At 36.3% G+C, this 18368-nt stretch overlaps 1 protein-coding gene across 6 annotated transcripts in view; it reads left to right on the plus strand.

Annotated features, from left to right (window-relative positions):
• The window catches only part of ITGA1 (integrin subunit alpha 1), a 168992-nt gene that overhangs the window by 46308 nt on the left and 104316 nt on the right, over positions 1-18368 (plus strand). For all 6 annotated transcript variants that reach the window (XR_008618050.1, XM_055086552.1, XM_055086550.1 and 3 more), the window contains exon 2: positions 12172-12289. Coding sequence is in view for 5 of the 6 variants with exons in the window: in XM_055086552.1 (XP_054942527.1) it covers positions 12172-12289 (118 nt within the window). In the remaining variant the exon portion in view is untranslated. The remainder of the gene's footprint in view (positions 1-12171; positions 12290-18368) is intronic.

Below are 18368 nucleotides of genomic sequence, written 5' to 3' on the forward strand. Positions count from 1 at the left end.
AGATGAGTCAGTTCTACTTAAGGAGCCCCCTGGATGTCTCCTGCAACACTTCCACTTACTGTTCATTGGTCAGTATTTAGTCACAGAACTACACACAGCTACAAGTTGTCTTTTAGCCATGTGGACTGTTACCCTGAGTAAAGTAAAGATTTTATTACTAAGGAAAAGGAAGAAATGGATATTAGAATTCAACAAGCCATCTTTGTCATGTCTAGAAATCGTGCTAGGCATTGAGGATGAGAACATGAGTTCCTAACTTCAAGTAGTTTATGGTTCAACAGGGAAATAGAGCATGTAAACTAGTTACCTGAAATATAAAGTAATATGTCCTTTGGGATAAATGTGTAAATGTTCTATGGGAACATAGAGAAAGAATGAGTATCGGCAGGGGCAGTGACCTTGAGATAGACTTTGAAAGATGGATAGAAGTTCATCAGGCTAAGAAGTGATTCAGACGAGAATACAAGATGTTTCAGGGAACTGCAAATATTAAAGGGTAGCCATAACTTGAAGTTCTTAGATGGAAGTGGTAATGAGATTGGAAAGGTGGAATGAAGCCTCATTTTAATGGGTCTAAAATGCTATGTAGGAAGTGGGACAGCATTTTTCGGGCTCTGGAGAGCCAACCAAGAATTAGACAGTATTATAACCAGATATGTGTTTTTAAGAATACACTTCTGGCAACAGAAAGGGAGATAAGTTGATGAATTTTCAGACAGGCATGTGTACATGTGTGTTTTATTACAAGAAACCCTTCCAAGGAAATGTGGTATTAGATTCCATTGATGTCACAGGACACAGTCTTTGTTGTCATTATTGATTCAGTTGAACCTCTGCCTCTTTAAAGATCCAAGAAATAACTTAAGATCAGAAAGTGGCAAGAATACATGGAATGGTGAGAAATGATGAGGTCAGCAAGCTTTTTAAAGTTGCAGTACTTGAGGAAAACTATCATATACGCATTCACATTCATCTGCCATTAATCTTGTTATATCCTGTTTAAATTTGCTGATAATTGGAAAACTCCTTGGCACTTTTCCCTTCCATCTTTATATGTTTATATTTTCATAAGTAGATATTCAGTCCACCTCTAGCATGCCAGACAGTTCTACATTGAGTGATAACCTGTTTCTTTTACATCTTCCCTGATTGCCTAGTGTTTGTGAAATATAGATGGCCAGTGGAAAGTCAGTAAGTGTTATTTGACTTACTTCCATATTTCTTAGTTAAACTTCTCCCAGAGAGAGTAAGGAATTATGAGTTCTGGAGCAGTAGATGTGTCTCTTTCTTAATGTAACTCAGTTCCGTGGTGAGAATTACCTGCAGTTCTCTGAAGAGGCAGTAATCCATCCATATACATAGCACAGCCCTAGGATAGGAAATAAGAAACTAGACTGTGAACAACTACTGAGAAAACTATGGAAAGAAACTAGTGAAAATTCTAGCAGTCAGTACCTTTTCGGGTTAATATATTTGTTTAAGCAGTGAATGTTGGTTAATCATAGTGTTAATGCCATTTCCCAGATCTTTGGCTTTTTCGCCCTTGCAAGTTGACCCTCAGTGATGTTCAGCAGAGTGCAAGTATGAGATGGCAGCTCCCATAGCAAACCTTTGGCCATATCTCCACCACACTGTTGTTCACCTTGCCTGCCTCTGAAGTTATCTTATTTCCCCCTTATCCTAAGCATGCCTCCTATATCTTCTTCTGCTTACCCTCACCCCTACTCTGAATGTAAGTCATGAGAATGTAGAAAGCAGGAAATGAGTAAAGATCATTAAACCCATCCATTCAAGTTCTTCTGTTTTGTGCCTCCTTGCAGCTCCAAGAAACAAGAATGGCTTTGTGTTTGTTCTAATATCTTTGTTTAAAATTATGAAAATAGAAAAAATTTAATGAAATTTAAAAGAATTAGAGCAGTTGTATCTGTCAAAACATCTTCAAACATATAATGATAATTATACAGAGAAAATTCATAAGCTCTTTTAAATTATGAAATAGTGCAAGCAAACAAGAAAATTAAAGGAATAACATAACAAATACAAATGTACCCAATACCCAGCATTGTGAAATCTAAACATTTTTCCCAGTATTGTTTAATTTTCATAAGAAATAAAACACCATTGGGTTTTTTGAGAAAGTTCAATAATGATCAAATCTCTTTATCACTTGAGGTCAGAACCAATTGGGAAATGAGAAAGAATCAGAATGGAACACAGCTGATAAATGAAATCCCCTCTATTGACCCATAGATGAAGCTGACTTATCAGCACCAGCTCAGAGCCTGACACTGGAGGAGTAGAACAGAGTATTTTTTGGTATGTTTCGTTTTGTTTTTTCTTCTTCTGTAGGCAGGCTCACTTCTAAGAGAAACCCAGACAGTTTCTCCTTCCAAGCTCACCAATCAGTTACGTGTGAAATGTGGGGCAGGTACAGAAATAGACAAAAAATGTTACAGCTTGTGAAGCTCCCTCCACATAGAAGGAAACATCAGGAATGGGAAGTAAGCATTTTCCTCGAAAACATAAAGTTAAAGCCACATTTTTATCTCCTTTTGGATCTTATTCTCTTCCTTACCTTTCCTCCAGTCCAGAAGTAACCTCTACCTGAATTTTAAGATTCTTATGTATAACAAGTACTTAGTCACAAGAATTTTGGTCTGCTTCCATTTAAGGAAAATATTGGCTGCCAGTTCTTAGGAATATTGACTATAACATCTGTATTTACTTCCATTTCAAGATACCCTAGTAGTCTCATGGAAAGAATGTAAAAGATGATGCTACTAGATAGGAATAGAGTTTGGATCCAAGGATGTTACTGCTCTACTAATGTTCTAAGTGCTGAGAGATCATCGTGGTCTTAGCAACAATATAGCTAAGAAAACAAAGTTTAGAGCTATCCCAAAACAGAAAAGAAAGCATCAAAAAGTTATCTCTTTCCCCTGAAAAGAAAACAAGCATTCTGCTGACCCTTACCTTCGACAATACTTCAACATTCCAGGCTACTGAGATTTTTCTTCATCTCTTATAAACAAGCCCCAGTGTCCTTTAAAATATTTTCTGATTTATTTTCCAAATTTTTCTGGGTGAATAACAAGTTATATTTGTTTAGCTTACATTATTTCCTCTTGATAAACTAGACAACTTTTAAATTGAACAGAGGTACCAAAAGCTTCTGAATGAAAAGAATGTTTGGTAGTGAATGATATAATGGAAAATTGCTATAATAAGTAGCTAAGAAGGGAAAAAATTATACAGAATAATTTTAGTTTAAGTGGTGGTATATTACTAGGGGCAGAGCTGAACTGTCTAGAAAAATTAGCCTATTAAATGGAATAGGAGAATCAATAATGGCATCTCTTAGTATCTGGAATTTGAAATTGCCAGTTAAAGCTACTAGGTAACTCTAGGATGAGCAATTATTTTCTTACAGATTTGGGATTTAGTTGCAGTATACTGTTGGAGTTTGCACAGTATTTCATTTTGTTGGTTACCTTTATGAAGCCCTTACTTTATTAATATTAATAATTGACCACTTGTGTGTCAAACCAGAAAGTATTTAGATAACTGTATTCCAAAAAAAGAATATTACAAATATTCTTATATATATATATATACTTTGTCTCCTGCTTCTGAGCAATATAACAAAGTTTTTAAAAAATGAGACATTAAGGCAAGCTAAGTCTAATAGCCCTTTGTGACCCACAACAAAATAAAATATAGGTAGACTTCATTTTATGTGTTGTGTTCTTAAGCCTTGCATAAAAAAATCACATTTTTAAAAATCTAGGCATGCTCACTCTTTGAAAGAACATTATAGCTGACTCACCATGCCAATAATTACTTTCCAATCTAAATAATCACAACCTAATTAAACTGATTTTTTTCACATGTTGGAATTTCACTAAGCGAAGAATGTCTGTTAGATTTTATAGGTGATACCATAATGCAGTATAAACAATCATATTTTTTAAAAAGCACTAAACTTTCACTCTTTAAATTTCAACAATCTAAATAAATGTTTCAAGTAAGACATATATTTGAAGATTTTATGATTATTCTTTTACATTTATTTCTAATTTTTTGTTACACACAAGTGTGTTTTCAATTTAAAAATTTTAGTTCCAAACTCCAATTGTACAATTAAGAAAGAAAGAAAGGTTTTTCACTCTTTTTGTATTACTTGTACATTAAATAACTGGACAATCCTTTTTTCACATTTTTGAGATGTCATTGGTTCAATCTCAGAATCCAGTCTTAGCCAGCTACCATATGCATTCTGTCCATCGATGCCTTAGAAGAAGGAGCCTGAATAAAAAGTTGTACTTTTATTAACAGATTCTTTTCAGTGAATTTTATTAAATCACATATAATTTCTTCTCAGTGAAATTTATGAGCCAGTAACACGTTGCTTGTCCTAAGGTTGTTTTTGCTAGTATGTACAACAGATAGTTTCATGGGTCAGGAAATGAAAGAAGTAGTATATGCAGTTATATGAATGATTTTCAATTTCCTAATTTTCATTGGAGTTATTAAACATGTAAACAATCAAATAAGTAAAAAAAGAAGTGGCATAAACTCATTGTCCCCAGAGAAGCAATGGAAGTATCTGATAGTAACCATGCTTCACACACTTGGACGTGTATATGGCCTTCAATAGCCAACACTGAAGCCATCCAGAAAAATTGTCCCATTAAATGATATAGGAGAATCAATATGGAATCTTTTAGTGCCTGGAATTGGATATTGACAGTTAAAGCTACTAGGTAAATTGAAAATAATTTATTTTATATTATGTACTACCTCTTTGCTCTTCTGGCCCTGAAAAGTACTTGTTGTGCCTACTAACAAAAATAACCTTAAAACTGGAGATGTCTTACTGTCTCACTGAGAAGAAATTATTTATTAATTAATAAAGTTCACTGAAAAGTTTTCATTAACAAAAACACAACATTCCCTCAGATTCTTACACATCTAAAGACTTCATATGTCATATATCTGGGTAAACACTTAAATAGGGTGCAACCCTACTCTGTTTTGAATTGCAATACGCCTTTCCGTATGCAGCTCTCCATGCTGTGTAGTCACAGAAAGTAATGAGTTCAGCTCTCAGGACACCAGGGCAGCTGGAGAGCAGAGTTCTGTGCTCATGTTGCTTGCACAAACATACAAGCTGTGTTTCCCACAGTGGGATCCAGGGACCCCTAAGGTTCTGCAGCTTTTTTATCCTGTAAAACACAGAGCCAGAAGACGATGCTTATAGGGTGGAGGCATTGGGTTCTGAGACTGTTTAAGAATTTCAGGAGAAGGCACAATCTGAGAGAAGCTGGCAAAGCAGGCAATTATTTGTGGTGGGAAGATATGGGAAAAAAACAGATGTCTGTAGATACTACAAAAATTTATAAGGATTTTTAACAAAGGATGTTTGGGAAACACTCTATTGGAGTTTAATATTCTGGGCAGCACTTATGGAAGGAGACAAGTTCTTACAGCCAGAATGACCTTTATACTAAAAACTTCATTTCTCTGTTTATTCCATCCTGTTCCATTTAACAAACTTGTATTAAACACCTACTGTGTGCCAAGAATTAGACCTCCTTGCCTCTTTCCTACCAGTCATATACAGATATGCACATATACACACACTCACTTTGAAGTTCAAATACCATTTGTAGTAACTGGAGGCCCACAGGACGTTAGTACTGAAAGTCAAAACAATTCCCTCACTACAGCAAGCCGAAGTTAAAAAGCAGCTTCCCAGGATGAAACTTGGAAAATGCTTGATCATCGAGGTATTTATTTGGATTGGCTTTTCTGGGCTTGCTGACGGAGGTTGATATCTTGCTGACATATTACATCATTTCTGTTGAAAGGACTTTGAATGGTGAGATTGATTGAGCCAGATTTTCTTCTTACGTAAGTGTATAGGGAAGCTCCACTTGTTTGAAGGAGACAGTGAGTTAGGTATGGTGTTTTTTCCAGAAAATATAGATTTTCTGTATTTGAGATTATGACGTCATTTCCAAACACTTGTGTTGATTCTATACTCTGTGCTCAAGGCTTTAATATTGTCTTATTTTCATTCTGTTTTTACTTCCTGTGTCTTCACCACTGGAGTTCTTTGGCTCTCAAGATTGCAATGCTATAAAAGTAATCATCTCAGATTTCAACTAGAATTATATAGTGCTATCACTTTTGTGGACAGATTCACTTATACTCTTGATCAAATTTTATCTTTTAAGGCAACACGTACACAAAATTGAGTTCCAACTCACTTAAACTAATTAAGATTTCAGATCCACAGCACGAATACTTTAAAGATGTTTTGTTATATATTTCAAGGTGAGGAAGGGCCTTTCATCTTTCACCAACTTTTATCATTAAAATGTTTTTCTTCCAACTCCTGGAGTGCCTCAAAGTTGAATATATTTTATTTGAATTTAAGGAGTAAAAAATTTAAATTTGGAGTAATGTAAAATACCTAATGTATCACAGAATTAGTTATAGTGAGTATATATGATCTGGGGAGTTTATATCCATGTGAGCAGGGGTGGATGAACTCTTTTCATCTGAAGGCTTTGGTACAACCAGAGATAAGGATGTACCAGCGCTCAGGTTTGGGGAGTACAGAGGAGTCTGCCGCTCTGCAACACAAAGTTTAAATTCCTAGGTGTGCTCTCTCATTCTCAGGTGGCTGAAGACAGTGACTCAGTGTGGCCTAAATGTATTAGAAGAGTCACTGCAGGCTCATTCTGTTCTTAGAATAGACTTAAAATGTTTGAAGTCAGTTAGAGGGGAGTAGATTGTCATTGGAGTGAGAGAAGCCTCAACTTGCTGTTGGCTCAGAGCCTGGGTGACATCAGCAATATGCATCACCACTTGGGGGACTGAGATGAGAATCCAAGGGATCTAACTGAGAGGACAGGGTCACCTGCCCTCCTCCTCTGCTAGCCCTTCCACTCGGAAGGCCTGACACCCTCATCTTAGATTTTCTTTACAAATGTCATTGCTGCTAGGTTTAGAAACAGGAAATTTGCTACTGAAATCAGTCAGTGAACCCACTGTCCTGCCCCCAATAATATAACACATCTGTATCACTTTTCAATATACAAATTGGTCATCAGAACGGAGGGAAATCCACTTCTAAAAGAAAACTCAAATGCCAGATGGTAAACTGACTCTTTGGATTCTACCTATGAAAGCAGTTAACTCACTTATTGAGCATTCTTTATTGCTACATGAATAATTTGTATATCTCACAGAAGCCAATACCTGGAAGATATTTATAAGCTTCTTTTAAATATGATAAACTGGGGTTCACTTGCCATTTTTTTTCTCAGCTAGGCTATAAGATCTGTGAAAACAAGAGCACCATCTTTTTATGTCTGTATCTCCAGGGCCTAACATATATCTAACCCCAAATAAAGACTTGATTAAAATTTGTGGAGTAGTTTAATAAATATGAATAATTGAATAAATAATATAAGTGAAAGTGTTAGGTTCAAGCCCAGGCTCATATATCTCTAAAGATCACCGTCTTTCTATACTGTCAAGGAATTTGTTCTAAAAACCATTAATTAACTATAATAACACAATTACCATGATTTCCTATCTCAGTGTATCATCGTTTCACTCTTTATATTAAAAATAATAAAATAATGTTAATTGCATGATTTCTATTATTTCTAGATTGGATAAACATGTGTAGGAAGTTGTTGAAAGAAAGCAATAGCATTTTAACATACATTCCTAGTCACCAATTATTTGATACCCTCTTGCCTTGGGCTTGGAGTTTAAAATATTCAGAATTCCATTGGCTATTAAATACTCCAGTCTGGATATTACCAGGTCAAAATTTCTGGACCACCCTATGAAAGACAGACTTTTTGCATTAAGAAGCAAACAATCAAACAGGCTTCAGTGACTTTTTTTGGAACTCAGAGGATGTGTGAAGGAGGGGGACCTTCCTTCCACAAGAAAGTCAATGCCCACTAGAGATGCCCAGACTTTTCCCTCTTCATTCAGCTTTTCCAATCTTACACTCAAATGCTTCAAAGCTACAAGATGATTCAGAGCTCTCATGGGCCATTTGAGGGTTTTATTGAGCTGGGTTGTTATTTTTTTATTTTTATTAATCTTACTAACTTAATAGCACTCTGGTCATAGCGAGTCTATGATTTGACCTCAGAAGACCAATGTTGATGTCTTATCTCTGCCACTAGCACAGCCTGACCTTGGACAAATCACTTAACCCCTCTGAGCTCCAGTTTCCAGCACACAAAAAGAGAGTAATGACTGCTATCCTCCTAGCCTCTGCAGTTTACTGACTAGCTCAATACCTTTGTTTATATGAAAATATTTGTAAGCAGAAAACATTGCACAACAGTAGGTTACTTCTCCGCCTATTTCTCTCTTTCTCTCATTTAGTTGTCTTACACATCATATTCCATCCTAGAATAAAGAAATTGCACAAAATGATCTCTTTCACAAGAGCTATCCTTCAATACCAACAACCTCATCATCCTCTTCAGCTTTTAGCCCTTAGATATATAACTCATATAACCATATTTGAAGGGGAGCAAGCCTTTCCACTTCTTTTCTACCTAAACATAGGTGTTTTAGCTGAAGTCCCAGTACAGCTTTATCTAGCTGGGTAGCCATGACTTATCTCCTTATGACAACCTTCCCCTCACTCCCAGCATCCTCCTAGCCATGGCCACTGTGGAAGAGCCTCCTCCCCAAATTACTTCTCAGAAGATGGAATTACATGGACTCATAGTAGCCTCTCTTCTAAACTCATCCCCATGTCACCTTCTACTAACTCTTCCCAGTTTTAGTGCTAAGATATAAAAATTGGATTAATGTAAATGATTTGGGAGTCCTGAAGAAATGTAGGCAAATTTCTCTATCAATCATCTTAAGCCTCCTTCTATTCTGTCCAATGATAATAATAATGGTATTTGATTGTAGGCTTGTTAGCAAATTAAATGAGATGGAGCATGTGAGGTGTAACACATAGTAAGTATACTATATAGTTGTTAATATTATTAAAAGAAAAACTCTCTCTTCTGCTGGTACATGAAATCAGGATTTACTTTTGACATCTGATTATTGTCTATGTTTCCCATCATTTTCACCCTATGTTGCCCCCTAAAGCCACCTCGGTCTGTTTGCTCTTTTTTTTAACTTTGATTAAGAATAAGTATGACAAAAAAAAAGAATAAGTATGATTTTGCTTTACTTCCAGTATAAAGTTCCAAGACAACATAATATAACAACATGAACATTGAACTAAAAGTTATGAGAAGCTGCTTTTACTGTTTATGTACTCCTTTAAATCAAAAGAACAAGATGTAAACCATTTTTTTTTTATGTCATCTCCTGTGCTTCAGGCTCCTTGGTGCCTTAGAAAACATGAAAGAGGCTGATTTACAATCACTTTGGGCAAATTGCCTGTGGAATTCTGAGGACAGGAAATGAAAAAAAGTGCAGCACACACCCCCGGACATTCCACACAACATGTAGAATAAACAAACAGGCCCCAAAAAGGAAACCAAAAGGTCTTGGTCTTATGTTGAGGAGCACCGTGAATGCCCTTTGGGAAAGCATGTATTAAAGATGATGAAGTTCTGGGAAAACCCTTCAAGAGGGGTGAAGTGGACCCTGATTAAAGAAAATCCTTTCCCCCTTATGTCTAAAGTATGGTGAGTAGTTTTAATTTAGGTAAATTCTGTTACCTACATCAACATTATGAGAAAGGAGTACCATATTACAGACCTGTACTTCTCAGACCTTAACAGGAGTCTGGTTTTCTGGGGAACTTGTTGCCATGTAGATACTGATTCAGGACATCTGGGGAGGGCCTGAGATTCTGGATCCCTCACAAGCTCCCAGGTGATGCAGTTGCTGCTGGTCTGCAGGCCACAGTTGGTTTTCAGGCACCTTCTTCAACAAAATCATTGGTGGTGGTTTCCTGCTCTTTATAATACAGTGGTTTTCAACTCTGGGTGATTTTAGCCCTAGGGTAAATTGGCAGTGTCTGGAGACATTTTTGATCTTCACAACTCAGGGGGGCTGCTAACATCACATGGCTAGGGCCACACATGTTGTCAAACACCCTACAATGCATAGGGTAGCCCCTCGTAACAAAGAATTTCCTGACCCAAAATGTCAATAGTGCCAAAGTTGAGAAATCCTGCTGTAGAAGTACTGCTTTGTGTATCTCTCGTATCAAAAATAATCTGTTGAAAGTGTTAAAAAAAAACTGTGAGGAAAGAGTAGGAACATGTACTATTTAGTTTGGAGTAGAGAGTGAACAGTGTTTAAAACTGTCTTCAAATATATGAAAGGCCATTATGCAGAAGATGGTAACCAGCTGTTCTCCATCATCCTTGAAGAATGAACAGGAAATGTACATAAATGGACTTGTGCTACCCATCCATTCTTTTTCTGCATCTTCCACGCCAGCCAGGCAAATCTCTCTATGATCTTGCAACCATATTTGTCCCGTTCTGTATCTTATTACTTACAGAGACCCTCCCAAATCCTTGGGACATATTTTCCTCTCACTGCCAAGTTGTATCTCTCCCTCTCCTTAAAAATCTAACTTAAAATTTCCATCTCCATAAAGTCTTCCTTAACTAAGATGAAATAGTTTCCAGTTCGCTTCTATCTACCACTGGCCCACTTTCTCCTTCAATGTATTATCTTTCATCCTATGAATATGTTATTGCCCATGTATGTACAAGGAGCTGTGCTAGATTTTGAGGAAGGATAAGGAAGATGAGTAAGAGAGTCCCTGCCTTTAAGAATTTTCCAATCTAGGGGAAAAAAAATCTCACACAGGTAACTACAACATAGATAGTATTTAATAATTATTTCTCTGAGGGATTTTTTTAAAAAATAAAAGAAGAGGGCTTAGTAGTTAAAAGATTATTTCCAGGTGGGGAGATCAAAGGAAGACTTTATAAGTAGGTATACAGAAGTATCTTTTTATGAAGAATAATTTTCTCGAAGTTATGTACAATTTTGTGCATCAAATAAGCATTTAATATTGTTACCAAAATTTGAAGGTTATTAATTAGAGCATGGAATGAATTGGAGTCTGAATTTAGACTGTACTTATGGCAGAGTTTACAGTGAATAAGGAAAGAAATTTTTTCTGTTTACATGTAGCTGTATATTATGGTTTTAACAGAGGAGAGTGAATTTAATCACCTCTGAATATACCTTATGATGCTGTGTGATTTTATCCGTACTCTTTGGGAAGAATTTTTAGTTACATCTAGGAGGGGAATACTTTGGAACTTCACAAGTATGCTTTAAAAACCAGTACCAGAGATGGAATTTGGCACCATCCATTTGAGAGAATTTGGCACCATCCAGAACCCTTTCAGGAGAGAGTCTTACCTATAAAAGATTTCCATTACCTGAACTACCAAGAAATTGAAGAGATTTAACCCTCATTGAATATGTAGTGTGTGCCAGACATTGAGTAAACTCTTTAGATATATCATTTAATTTAATCTCAACAGATTAGCCTCTCAACCTGTGAGGCTATCACCACCAACAACGCTAGAAGGAGACGTCAGTGTTAAGTATAAGCTTCCACCCACTGCTTGATTCAGAGAGGGAAGCAGAGCAAATCTCGAGCCTGCATAAGCCAGCTCTGGGTGGAAACAGTCAGCTTGCCTTCCGTTTCGTAGCAGCAAGGAGAAAGCTACCTCTCTCGAGGCTTAAATGGTGATGCTTGTATCCTCTGTAGTCAAAACAGGAAAATGAAGCTGTTTACATTTCATAGTGGCCATGGTTTGCTGTAGGGATCACTACTGGAAAATTATCTGTGACTGCATTAGTCATGTGTGAGCATGAGTTTCTGCCAGCTCCTTCCCACACATTCTGAAATCTTTAGTTCTGGGAAGGGTACAGATACTGAATTACTATGGGATTTTGTTTGAATGTTAATGCTTATGTTCTTTAAAGTCATTATATTGATTTCCAGTCAGTAATACAGTTAACATTGCAGACCTTTCTTGTTCCCATTCTTTGAGCGTCATTGCTCTTTTTAATAAGCGCTCAGCTTTGAATGGTAACCTCAAGAATTCCTTCATAATTCAAAACATAGTGGAATCTTAGTTAACTCTATGTAACTGGACTTTGTTTTCCCTCTTAAAGTTCTAGGCTTCTGCATATCATTCAATGTTGATGTGAAAAACTCATTGACTTTCAGCGGCCCAGTGGAGGACATGTTTGGATATACTGTTCAACAATATGAAAATGAAGAAGGAAAATGGTAAGTTAATGGGTTTTGTTGTTGTTGTTTAGTTTTCTTACAAGGTAATGGAAAATATTATTTGATTACAGTTCGTTTTATGAATGAGACTTAGAATGAATCGTTTATGGTAGGAAATGCAGTCTAATCATTTGGTAATGGAAACTGACAAAGTGAAAAAGGAAAAATTCCTTGGCAGTATTAAAAGACATGGTTAGTGATTCTGTTGAAACCTGGGTTGACCTCAGGGAAGATCCTTATCCGAAATAGTCATTGTTTTGTACTTACTTTATTCTGGCAAGAGTTCTTTAATTGTTCTCATTTTAGCATGGCTGAAATTCAGCAGGAGGTATTGGGAGGCAGATGAGATCACTTCCATAATATAATATTGGGCTTATATTTTTGGTGCTTTACTGACCTACTGAGTTTGGTCTATTACTTATAATGAACCTTACTGAATTTCTTTTACACACTTTAAAACCCTTTAATATTGGTTAAGTTCACTTTAGTATGGTTTTTTTAAAGCATATTTAACTTTTGAAAATTATACAAAATTATTAGAGTTCTTTTGCTTTATATTTAACATAATTTTTAGTGAGTCTTTTTTTTTAATTGGACCTTGTAGAAAAAGAGAACAGGAGTTAAACTTTGCTTCAGTTTAGTAACTTAAACTAAACAAGCCCATTTTTCTGGTAACTGCAGTAATACAAACAAAAATGGATCTATATCTATTTGGCAAACAGTGAGCTATCTCTCTAGTATATTTCACAGATGAATAGATGTGACTTTTCGATATTTCACTTTACCTTCTAGACTTGCTTAATTTGACAATAATCCTCTAAATAGTATCAAAGTAAGAATTTGAGTTCTCACATTTTTCAAGTACAGATATCGTATCCTGGGTATAAACTAAAATTTGTGGAGGTGCTTCACCTTCTTCTCTCCCTATAAATATCTCAGATAAGACATCTAATAATAGAGTATGAGTTTTTATATCCTCTGTCCTTCAATCCTATGCTCTCACTTTACCACCCACCTCCTTTTTAAGGTTAAACGGATAAAGTCATCCCTTTAGACACCAATTTTATTCTTTTAGGCATTATGTCTGCAATTCAGGGAGTTCTACCTCTGGGAGAATAATGTGAGTGAGCCAACTGGTCAAGCTTCTCTTTGTGCATAAGCTAGAATAAACTGACACTCAGTACATGTTTCTCTTAAAACGCTTAACTTTTACATAAAACACATATTACAGTGAATTTTCACTTATTACTAATAGTTACATAAATTTTAAAGAGGAATAGCAAACCTTAAAGTCTTAAACCACCTACTTAAAATGAACTGTCTTTTTAAAGAATAGTCAAATAACAGTCAGCCCTTCTATTCAAGGGTTTCGCATTCGCTAATTAAACCAACTATGGTACCAGAGTTGCTTTGGGCGGACTGTACCAGGCCGTTTTATATAAGGGACTTGAGCACATGCGATGTTTTGTGGCCACTGGCGTCCTGGAACCAATCCCCCATGGATGCCGAGGGATGACTGTATCGTTAGCAGATTTTATGAAAGTCTGGTTTTCATCCTCTGATAATGAGGAAAGCCTGTAAGCTTCCTCCCTCATCCAGTCCTGTCTCTCTGATTTTAGGGCAGTCTGCTTTCAGAAGCCCTGAATTATCTGAATGAATCTTAGTAGAGTAAGAAGGCATTCATATTTCCTCTTGGAACTTTAGTGCACCCATACAATCTCTTCAATTCAAGAAGGAGGAAGTGATGCTTGATTCTTAAGCTGAATCTTGAAAGATGACTTACCTTTCAATAACAGAAGAGATGTTACTCCAAGCTGGGAAGCTACATAAACAAGGGCATAGACCTGAGAATAAGTGAGAGTGTTGGTAAGCAAACAGGTCTGACGTTGGGATGATAGAGGGGAAAGACCTTAAAAGCGAGACAAAGGAGCTCGTACCTAAGTAGAGGGTACTGAGAAGCCATTATAGGTTGTTTTATGAAACTTAGTTTAGGAAATTATGTATAGATTGGATTGGAGAAAGGAGTGCCTGAAATCGGGGAAATCCATAGGCAAGCAAGAACAGCAATCTGCTTAAACAATGAGGCCTGGACAAGGAGGGCGAACTGCAATGAAAGAATAGTGTACCCGGGATAAATGTAGGTGAATAATTAAGTCTTAGTGGAAGTCTGGGAGTGGCAAATGAAGGTGTAGGAGGTGTCAAACATATTCCAAAATGTCTACACTGGATTACCGAGAAGTGGGTAGTCATTCAGAGACAAATGTACAGGAAAGGAAAATCAGTTTTATCAGGAAGTTGATGAGTATGGTTTTAAACAGCTTGAGTTCAAGGTAATGTCTAGGTACTTGGAAACTTCAAAATGGAAAACAGAAAGAGGGAGAAGTTAATGTATTAGGGGAAATGTTTAGAAAGCAAGAACTGGTTTTGGTTCCCACTTACAACCCTGTGCATTGCCCAGCATCTGGCACAGGACCTTAAGCATAATATGCACTCAATAATGCACTCAACTCAGTTGGCTGAACAACTGAATCTAGTTTAACTTCCTGTCCTCATTGATGAAAAAACAAAACACATAAAAAAGTAAGGTTAAAAGTGACTCTCTCATGACTATTATCAAAACAAAGTGTTGGCAGGTATGTGGAGAAAAGGGAACGTTTGTACACGTTAGTGGGACAGTAAATTGGTGCAGCCACTATGGAAAACAATATAGAGGTTCCTCAAAAAAGTTGAAAATAGAGCTACCCAGTTCTGGGTAAATATCCAAAGGAATTGAAATCAAGATCTCAAACAGGTATCTGCATTATTCACATGTTCATTGCAGCATTATTCACAATAACCAAGACTTGAAAGCAATCTAAATGTCCATTGTCAGATGAATAGATTTTAAAAATATGTTATATACATAAAGTAGAATATTATTCTGCCTTATAAAAAGAGGAAAATTTTTCCATTTGAGACAACATGGATGAACCTAGGGGACATCTTGCTAAGTGAGATAAGCCTGATGCAGGACAAATACCACATGACTCCACTTATATGAGGAACCTAAAATAGTCAGACTCGTAAAAGCAGAGCATAGAATGGTGGTTACCAGGGGTTCAGAGGAGGGGAAAACAAGGAAACATTAGTCAAAGTGTACAAAGTTTCAGTTAAACAAGATAAATAAATCCTAGAGATTTACTATACAGCACAGTGCCTATTGTTAGAATACTGTGTTGTACACTTAAAATTTGTTAAGAAGGTAGACCTTAAGTTGTGTTCTTATCACAAAATAATAATAATAAATAACAACCACCACTACTAAAGAAAGCAGGAGGAAACTTTTGGAGGTGATGGATATGTTTATGGCATAGATTGCGGTGATGGTTTTAAGGATGTATACTTATCTCCAAACTCATCAAGTTGTATACATTAAATCAGTACAGCTTTGTGTATGTCTTTCATACTTCAATAAAGTGTTTTGTTTTGTTTTTTTAAAGTGACTCCCCTAGGGAAATATAACTACTTCGGGCCAGAGCAGAAAATAGGACTCAAGTCTCTCCAGTCCCAGTCTAGGACTGTTGTCCTTATTAGAACTATATTAAAAAGTAAATGTTGATAATAACTGTATCTGGTGTGTAATACTTTACATTTTAATATGTGTGTGAGAGTTTGTGAGCATTTGAATGTATATATGGATATCAGATACTTTGATTCCATTCTAACATTCCATATTTGCAATGATTTTATGGAAAAGGTGTGAAAAATCAGGGAAACAAAAACAGTGTGGCCAATTGAATTTAAAAGTAAGTAAACTACAAAAATCTAAATGTCCAAATCTTTAAGGATGGCATGGTAGCAACCTACCATTCTCAAGAGATCCAGGCACTGGTCATGCAAAATAAATTTTAGTAATATATTTGGATATTCTGTAAGTGTTTATAAAATCAGGATGCAGACTTACTTTAAGAAATGGACTATGAAATAATTGACATATTTGGGAGAACATGAATTTTGTTATTTAATTTTCTCCAGAGGTGGGCATCTGCGTACATCATATTTACAGGTCATGTTTGGAAGCTCAGCAACCTCACATTTTTAAAAAAATCATCCTGACCCACCTTACATCTTGCTGAAGTATGAGCAAAGGAGTACTTGTTGACCCATAACAAGTGCAGTCTGTGTATTTGAAAAGCATTAGTTTAAATCTTTGGAAAGAGTAAACAGTTAACAGAAAAGGCGGCCTATGCCCCCTTTATGTTTCAGAAGTTTCCTGTGGAGTATAACCTACTTTATATCTTTGGCTCAGAAGCCACATGTTTTTTTCAGTAAGCAGAACACATTATACCTCTGATTAAATTCAGCTGTTGTTCATTTTGATTAGCATGAGCTGGAGCATCCAAGTAACTGCAATGTGGTTCAGAAGAATCACAAAGAATACAATTGGTTTAATAATTTTGCTTTGAAGAGAAGAAACTCAAATGTGCTCAGCATTGCGCAGCCTTCCAGAGTTAGTGGTAATCACCAGTATAGCAGGGCTCTGCCGGATGGGAAGAAAATGAGATGCTGGTGTGGGGCTTTCCACTCTTTGTTGTTCTTTGCTTCCTCCCTTCCAGGATGTGCACCCACCCCTCTGAGTGCTATCTAAGCATCCATTCTTAGGGGCTTCGGTGACTTCAGTGGGCCTGTCTTTTCAAAATAGATTCTCATGATGCAAATACTTCCCTAGCCAATCCTCAACACAATATATATCAAAATGTACTGGCTTCATGCCTTTACCCTAGAGGACCCTGCTTTGTGCCAGGTAAGGTTTACTAGTGGGCTCAAGTGACTGATGCCCTGTTTCCAATGTCTGTGTGCTTTAAATAAAGCCTATTCAAGCTTGGGGTGAAAAGACTTTTTAAAAGTTTTATCAAATTTTCTCTCACAGATTTTAATATAAAGTTTATTTTAAATTGCTTATAATATCTTTTGAAGTTGAATTTTCCTCTTTGCCAAACGTCAGTTCTTTGGTTCATCTCATTTCTACCCCTCTACCTTTCATGACTGAAAAGCACAACAGCTCATGGGACCACTGTATAACTTCATTCTCTAAGATGACCAAACACTTTCTCTGTTGGTTTTTGGGTTTTGTTTTTTGTTTTTTAATGCCTGGCAGGAGGTACTTGGCACTCTGATACAGACTTTGGCTTGGAGATCAGGAAGGAGTTAGGTGAAAAGAAATAATGTAAATATGAGACAACAATCTCCAGGAAACTATCTTTTACAGAAGAAAAAAATATAAATATGAAACAGAGCAGTCAGAGGCCAGCTACCCTTCAAATAAATATGATAGCAGTCATATTAACAAAAATAACTATTATGAATAGGAAGCATTTCTCAGTTTATTAAATTTTATTATATTTGGAGCTTTTTCATGGAGAAGAAGTGTTTCTCTCACTTTGATGATCTCTGAGTTCATCAGGTGTTTCTCTAGTGATCAATAATGAGACCCAGAACATTCTTTAATCCTCAACCTGCATACAAATCATTGCAATAATATCATATAAAAAGCAGAAATTTAATATAAATAAAATTTAACGAGTTAAAGCAAACTTGTATTAAAGTTTAAATAACAATATCCATCGTTCATGAAACAATGTGCTTTGGGTCTTCACCTTGACCCTGTGTGTTTGAGTGAATATGACTGTTATCATCCTCATTTTCTAGACAGGAAACTGGGACTCAGAGAATGAATTGCCAAAGGTTTAACACAGCGAGTGTGACAGGGCCAGGATGTGGAGCCCCAGCCTTACGCCTTCAGCCAGTTTGCTCCTATAACAGCAAGGATTCTCTGCAACCTTGACCTGTGGAAATGCCTGCTGTGTCACCCAAAGGCGTATATGGCATTCTGCTTAAGCAAAATATCCAGCCTCTAAAGTGAAAAAAAAAAAAAAAAAAAGACTTCACAATTAGGACCTCTTAGCTGGTCACATGAATGACCAGGTATTCCTTATTCAGATTCTTAGAGCATTTGATGCAGTCATAATTTATTCATTCAATAAATATTTATCGAATGCTGATTTTTATATCTGGCCCTGTTAGAGTCACTCAGGATATA

This window comes from Physeter macrocephalus, chromosome 8, assembly GCF_002837175.3.
Source record: "Physeter macrocephalus isolate SW-GA chromosome 8, ASM283717v5, whole genome shotgun sequence".
Taxonomy (NCBI): Eukaryota; Metazoa; Chordata; class Mammalia; order Artiodactyla; family Physeteridae; genus Physeter; species Physeter macrocephalus.